The following is a 7,862-nucleotide window of genomic DNA, read 5'->3' as shown; positions in this document are numbered from 1 at the left end:
CCTCTTTAAATGTGTGTATACTTTGTGCTGATGCCTGTAGTTCCTCTTTAAATGTGTGTATACTTTGTGTTGATGCAGGTGGTTCCTCTTTAAATGTGTGTATACTTTGTGCTGATGCCTGTAGTTCCTCTTTAAATGTGTGTATACTTTGTGCTGATGCCTGTGGTTCCTCTTTAAATGTGTGTATACTTTGTGCTGATGCCTGTAGTTCCTCTTTAAATGTGTGTATACTTTGTGTTGATGCAGGTGGTTCCTCTTTAAATGTGTGTATACTTTGTGCTGATGCCTGTAGTTCCTCTTTAAATGTGTGTATACTTTGTGCTGATGCCTGTGGTTCCTCTTTAAATGTGTGTATACTTTGTGCTGATGCAGGTGGTTCCTCTTTAAATGTGTGTATACTTTGTGCTGATGCCTGTGGTTCCTCTTTAAATGTGTGTATACTTTGTGCTGATGCCTGTAGTTCCTCTTTAAATGTGTGTATACTTTGTGCTGATGCCTGTAGTTCCTCTTTAAATGTGTGTATACTTTGTGCTGATGCCTGTAGTTCCTCTTTAAATGTGTGTATACTTTGTGTTGATGCAGGTGGTTCCTCTTTAAATGTGTGTATACTTTGTGCTGATGCCTGTGGTTCCTCTTTAAATGTGTGTATACTTTGTGATGATGCAGGTGGTTCCTCTTTAAATGTGTGTATACTTTGTGCTGATGCCTGTGGTTCCTCTTTAAATGTGTGTATACTTTGTGCTGATGCAGGTGGTTCCTCTTTAAATGTGTGTATACTTTTTGCTGATGCCTGTGGTTCCTCTTTAAATGTGTGTATACTTTGTGCTGATGCCTGTGGTTCCTCTTTAAATGTGTGTATACTTTGTGCTGATGCCTGTGGTTCCTCTTTAAATGTGTGTATACTTTGTGCTGATGCCTGTAGTTCCTCTTTAAATGTGTGTATACTTTGTGCTGATGCAGGTGGTTCAGGGGAGGAGGGGAAACAGGGAGGTGTAATGGTGGAGTTTGATGACGGAGACAGGGGGAGGATCTCCCTCCTAAACATCCGCCTCCTCCCCCCGGGCTACCAGATCCACTGTGAGTGTCTCTTTTTGTGTCACCCTGTCATCCACCTTGTATGATTACAGGGTTACTAACTATACCTGACCTTCACATTACAATTATTATGAGACCTTATAAGAGACCTTCCAGTCACATTATGAATCATGGACAATATCTTGCTGCATTTTAGACATTGCTATGACTTTATTGACCAACTCAGTGGCCTTGACGTTAGTGTCTGCCCTGTAATTGGAAGGTTGGTAGTTCGATCCCTAGCCAAGGCATAACAAAGACCGAAAAAATGGGCCCAATGCGCCTCTGCGTGGCACTGAGCATTAAGGAGATAGATTTGGGGGTAAGGTCCTACGATAGGCTAACCTCCTGTCCAGGGGGTGAACTTGTACATCAAGCTGCCTCACGCTACAGAAACAGGAGATGGGCTCCTGCTCCTATGAGCCATTCCGGCTCACACTAGCCAAAGCTTGTGCAAGGCTACTTACTTATATGTATTACTTATGACAGTGATTATGCAGGTGTATGTTAGAGATGTATTAACCCCCGCCTCCCCTTCCTGTCCCTCTGTAGGTGCGGAGACGTCCCCTGCCCACCTGGTGTCTAGCGGCCGGGCGGCTCGGAGGAGCTTCAGTCTGGAAAAAGCCCCCCTGAGTGAGAGAGTCTTGGAGAGACAGGCCAGCACAGAGCCTGTCAGGAGACGACCAGGTCAGAAGAGATCATCTATATACGTGCTTTATATCCACTCTATTTGAAAAACAAATGATAGGATATTTAGCCTGATGGGACGCAGAAAAAGTGTGTGTCGTTCATTTCTTGTAACCTCTTGATCTTGTAAAGGTATATGTAGTGTGAACTGATTGGTGACTTACCAGACATTCAATTGGTTTGAATTGCAGGGAGACCCAAAGGTTCAGGGAAGAAGAAGAACCTGTCAGACAGCACCAATAAGAACGCAGCCCCTCTGCTCAGCTGGCCGGCTGTGGCTGTCCCCAGGAAGAGGGCCTGTGAAAATCTGTTCCAGCTCAACGGGACTCCCAGGAAGGCCCTGAGGGGGACGAGGGAGGCACACCTGTTCCCCCTGCCCCCGGCCCCTGTCTCTGCCCCGACCAAGGGTCTGTTCAGCAGCAGCTCCTTCGAGGTTGACTCCTTCAGCAGCATCGCTAACGGCTACTCCTCCTTCTGTAGCACCCAGCCCACCGGCATGTCCCTGGGTTCCAGGACCGGGCCCTATGTCCAGAGACGGAGGCCCGGCGAGGTGCCGCGGAGCAGCAGGAAGAGCAGTCAAGAGTTCCTGGTTAAACTGGATCACGAGGGGGTGACTTCACCCAAGACAAAGAACAGCAAGGCCCTGCTGCTGCTGGGCGGTGGCTCTGGGTTCGGGGCCAAAGGCGTGGGCGGCCTCCCCAGGCCTGAGGCCTACTCCCACCCAGTCCTGCTGGTCAAGGACAACAGGAAGGGAGTTTCTGCCTCGAGGGCTGAGCTCCTCCTTAAGGGTGCCCCTCCTCCACAGAGGAAGGCTTCTCCCTCCCTGGCTATTGGGGAGTACGGTGTCGGCGAGCTTGGTCTCAGCTGCCATCGGGACTGCCACAGCTCCTACTCGGACCTGGACAACGAAGAGGAGGAGGAAGAGGAGGAGAGGAGGAGGAGAAGGGGGGCTGCGCTGGCCACAGCAGCCTCTGGAGGACTGAGGACGGCGGGAAGCTTTCTCTCACGCCTCTCTGTCTCATCCTCTTCCTCTGGTTCCTCAAGTTCGTCCAGCTCAGGCTCCATGTCCAGTTCCAGCCTGTGCTCCTCGGATAACGACTCGTCCTACAGCTCGGAGGATGAGGAGAGCTCCACACTGCTGCTACAGAGCTGCCTGTCCTCCCACCATGGCCTGCTGCAGTCCCCTGAGCCCCCGGCTGCAGCCGGACCCCACCAGGGCCAACAGTCCTTCGTGGCCAAGGCCGTGGCCGTATCCAACACCAAGGGAGGAGGAGCCACCAACGACCACAGTGCCAACAACAAGCTTCTCAAAAGGAAGGAGTGTAGCAGCTCGTCCCCCTCCAAACCTCCCAGAGACCTGGTGAAGAGGCAAAGGGTTATCCCCGGTGATGCAGGACCAAGACCCAAGATGAACACGTTCCTACCGGGAAGACAGATGTGGCGGTGGTCGGGGAACCCCACTCAGGTGAGACACGGGTTGATCTTTTTTCAAACGGAACAATTCTATGGTCATTAAGTTTATGCCAATCTATTCCTGCCCTAACCCTCTCACAATCCTCCATAGCAGAGGTACATGAGACCCTAACCCTCTCACAATCCTCCATACAATAGGTACATGAGACCCTAACCCTCTCACAATCCTCCATACAATAGTTACATGAGACCCTAACCCTCTCACAATCCTCCATACAATAGGTACATGAGACCCTAACCCTCTCACAATCCTCCATACAATAGTTACATGAGACCCTAACCCTCTCACAATCCTCCATACAATAGTTACATGAGACCCTAACCCTCTCACAATCCTCCATACAATAGGTACATGAGACCCTAACTCTCACAATCCTCTATACAATAGGTACATGAGACCCTAACCCTCTCACAATCCTCCATACAATAGGTACATGAGACCCTAACCCTCTCACAATCCTCCATACAATAGTTACATGAGACCCTAAATCTCACAATCCTCCATACAATAGTTACATGAGACCCTAACCCTCTCACAATCCTCCATACAATAGTTACATGAGACCCTAACCCTCTCACAATCCTCCATACAATAGGTACATGAGACCCTAACCCTCTCACAATCCTCCATACAATAGTTACATGAGACCCTAACCCTCTCACAATCCTCCATACAAAAGTTACATGAGACCCTAACCCTCTCACAATCCTCCATACAATAGTTACATGAGACCCTAACCCTCTCACAATCCTCCATACAATAGGTACATGAGACCCTAACCCTCTAACAATCCTTCATACAATAGTTACATGAGACCCTAACCCTCTCACAATCCTCTATACAATAGGTACATGAGACCCTAACCCTCTCACAATCCTCCATACAATAGTTACATGAGACCCTAACTCTCACAATCCTCTATATAATAGGTACATGAGACCCTAACCCTCTCACAATCCTCCATACAATAGTTACATGAGACCCTAACTCTCACAATCCTCCATACAATAGTTACATGAGACCCTAACCCTCTCACAATCCTCCATACAATAGGTACATGAGACCCTAACCCTCTCACAATCCTCCATACAATAGGTACATGAGACCCTAACTCTCACAATCCTCCATAGCAGAGGTACATGACCTTTAGAGCCGCACTATTGACCAGAGATACAAACTACTTAAGGTGACTTTAAGCACGCCTAGACTGGTATTCAATCCAACACAATAATCAACCTGTGCACTGAGGGTGACTTCTAAAGGGGATTTCTCCTTGAGCTGACAGCCACATAGTTTACAGCCACATAGTTTACAGCCACATAGTTTACCACATAGTTTACAGCCACATAGTTTACAGCCACATAGTTTACAGCCACATAGTTTACCACATAGTTTACAGCCACATAGTTTACCACATAGTTTACAGCCACATAGTTTACCACATAGTTTACAGCCACATAGTTTACAGCAAACGTGATCTCCGCAAAACATCAGGGAAATGTATTTAAAAAGTGTATCGTATTGAACAGGACGTTTATCTGAGTTGTATTGAATCCCACTCCCTAGTTCCTAGACATGACTGTGTGTTCTGAGTGTTCCTGTGTCTCCACAGAGGCGGGGGCTGAAGGGGAAGTCCAGGAAGCTGTTCTACAAGGCCATCGTACGGGGAAGGGACATGGTGCGAGTGGGCGACTGTGCCATGTTCCTCTCTGCCGGCCGGCCCCACCTCCCCTACGTGGGCCGCATCGAGAACTTCTGGGAATCCTGGAGCTCCAACATGGTGGTGAAGGTCAAGTGGTTCTACCACCCAGAGGAGACCAAGTTGGGCAAGAGGCACCGCGACAGCAAGGTACATCCACATTCAGGTTCAGACCGTTCCGTTGCCATTTGGGTTGCAAAATCCTGGTTTTAGGATCTGGGCATCCTTCAACTGGGATTTCTGGAAAACCTGGGAATTTGGGGAATTTTAGTTGGGAATGTGTCTTGATGTTGCACAAGCAATAAAAAAATCTGTTATCATACCAATCATAGTGCACAGGTTGTTAATCTGTTATCATACCAATCATAGTGGTCAGGTTGTTAATCTGTTTGAAACGCGACCATAGTGTAACATAACAGGATAACAGATAGCAAGCTTTCATAGTCTTTTGGTACCTCAGCATATTATGTGTTCAGAGTTTAAGTCGATTGAAAATACTGACATTTGCTCTCTCTCTCTCTCTCTCTCTCTCTCTCTCTCTCCCTCGCTCTCTCTCTCTCTCTCACTCGCTCTCTCTCAGCACGCTCTGTATCAGTCGTGCCACGAGGACGAGAATGACGTCCAGACAATCTCCCACAAGTGCCAGGTGGTGAGCCGCGAGGAGTATGAGCACATGGCTCGCGGCCAGAAACCCAGCAGCAGCGTGACCACCCAAGGCCTGTACTATCTGGCTGGCACCTATGACCCCACCAGCGGTCAACTGCTCACTGCTGAGGGGGTGGCCATCGTCTGCTGAGCTGAGGACATCTTGTCCTAAGGATACTACTGAACCACCCATCTGATGGGAAATGAAGGTGAAGGTCCCCGCAGCTTTGCCTGAAGGACCCCTGGTCTGACTCAGTCCGTAGGAGGGTTCCCAGATGGGTCAGTCCTGGAGGAAGTGAAGGTCAAAGTGCCTGTGGCTTTGCCTGAAGGACCCCTGGCCTGACTCAGTCCGTAGGAGGGTTCCCAGATGGGTCAGTCCTGGAGGAAGTGAAGGACCCCTGGCCTTAGTCAGTGCTGACTAGTGGTGGACGTCAGGGCCAAGGCAGGGCTGTCCCCTGTCTACACTGGATATCTCACCACACATGGCTGCTAGACTGGGGTGTAGTTAGAAGAAGGGGAGGGGGTAGCCATTCACAGCAGTGAACCCCATTCTGCTCCCATCCTCACTGGGTAACTGAAGACAAGGATCTGGGTCCTGAACAGCCACAATCCAGGAGGACTTTCCATTGGTCCAACTTAACATCTCTTTAGTTTAGACTGAGGGACTGTTTCACACCTCATCTTTACACCACTCACCCATCATAGGTCACCAAATTAGAGCTGAACATAGGTTTGGATTGGACAGCTCAAGGCACCATTAGGTCGCTCCGGGCCAGGCCTGTGGTTGCCTCATTTCAGCTGAGTGCGTGAGTGAGTGAGTGCGGTATGGGATGTACTCTCCATAGTTCGTCTTCATGATTCCAGGGATGATAAAATATGTATCAGATATCCATGATAAAGATGTAAATATTTGGAATGATTTTTCCAGTCAAGCCATACACTTCAGTACCTCTTGTCTCTCTTATGGATCAGGTGTATACTGTACAGGTCAGTTATCTGTTCTTTTTGTTGTTGTTGTCTATATGTATATAACAACTATTTTATATACAAGTATATATGAAAGGTATCTTTCCATGTTTTTTTATTGATTTATTTTTCTATGAGGGGTGAATATGGCTCTTTGTGTTTTTCTTTGGGACGATGAGCTCAAGATGTAAAAGTGTTGCACTACACATGACCTGCTGAGACAGACAGACAGACAGACAGACAGACAGGCAGGCAGGCAGGCAGGCAGGCAGGCAGGCAGGCAGGCAGGCAGGCAGGCAGACAGACAGACAGACAGACAGACAGACAGACAGACAGACAGACAGACAGACAGACAGACAGACAGACAGACAGACAGACAGAGAGAAAGAGAGAGAGAGAGAGCACAGAAATTAGAGAAGGATATGACAGGAGAGGTCTCTCTCAGAGAGAGAGAGCACAGAAATGAGAGAAGGATATGACAGGAGAGGTCTCTCTCAGAGAGAGAGAGAGAGAGCACAGAAATGAGAGAAGGATAATACAGGAGAGGTCTCATTCTCTCAGAGAGAGAGAGAGAGCACAGAAATGAGAGAAGGATATGACAGGAGAGGTCTCACTCAGAGAGAGAGAGAGAGAAGGATATGACAGGAGAGGTCTCACTCAGAGAGAGGAGCCATCCTGTTGAAGTGTAAATGTGTCCTTAAATGTGTTACTTTCCACATGTGTTATTTTGTTTTATAACCATCTTTATTTATGTACTTTTCAGTTGTTCCTCGCTACATAGCAGATCCACGTGGACTGCGTTCACGGGTTACAAAAGATTACTATTAACAAGTGAGAAATGCAGATATTTACATATATTTATTTTTATTGGTATTGAAATACATTCTAATATTGCCCTGGCATCACTTTAACTATGCCATTGTGGCATGCTCTCCACATCATTCAATTCTAAATGAGTTGGTCTGCGTATGCAGGTGTATAGAAGCGCTATACTTCAAGTACACATTTGGACCTGTAAAAACCAAAGCTTCTACTCTGTAAGATCTTCATGAAGTACTATGGAAGTAGTACTTACGAAGAACATCAAGCAGCTGTGTTATTCAGAGATCCCTGGGAACTTAATAATCAAACTGTTTCTCACTCTGAGAATACAAGACGTCCCCCTATGTGCATATATGGCTTTGCTTTGTGACAATGGGTTTTCTTGCACACGTACCTGTAGCTCTGTGAGGTCCAAAGTCCCTGTGGCCAAAATTCATCAGTGACCTGAAACAGGTGGCTGATAAGGTCAAGGTCAAGGTACTGTCAACATCAAAA

General features: G+C 47.6%; 1 protein-coding gene across 1 annotated transcript in view; it reads left to right on the top strand.

Annotated features, from left to right (window-relative positions):
• The window catches only part of LOC139396952 (BAH and coiled-coil domain-containing protein 1-like), a gene marked incomplete at its 5' end in the record, with an annotated part of 9,244 nt that extends 1,653 nt beyond the window's left edge, over nt 1-7,591 (top strand). Inside the window, 6 exons of the mRNA XM_071143882.1 lie at nt 961-1,077; nt 1,627-1,761; nt 1,953-3,226; nt 4,848-5,084; nt 5,515-7,152; nt 7,196-7,591. Of these exons, the coding sequence (XP_070999983.1) occupies nt 961-1,077; nt 1,627-1,761; nt 1,953-3,226; nt 4,848-5,084; nt 5,515-5,730 (1,979 nt within the window). The remainder of the gene's footprint in view (nt 1-960; nt 1,078-1,626; nt 1,762-1,952; nt 3,227-4,847; nt 5,085-5,514; nt 7,153-7,195) is intronic.
• Nucleotides 7,592-7,862: the final 271 nt, after the last annotated feature.

This window comes from Oncorhynchus clarkii, unplaced genomic scaffold (genome assembly GCF_045791955.1).
Source record: "Oncorhynchus clarkii lewisi isolate Uvic-CL-2024 unplaced genomic scaffold, UVic_Ocla_1.0 unplaced_contig_8065_pilon_pilon, whole genome shotgun sequence".
NCBI classification, from domain to species: domain Eukaryota; kingdom Metazoa; phylum Chordata; class Actinopteri; order Salmoniformes; family Salmonidae; genus Oncorhynchus; species Oncorhynchus clarkii.
This window is presented reverse-complemented; position numbering and strand designations above follow the sequence as displayed.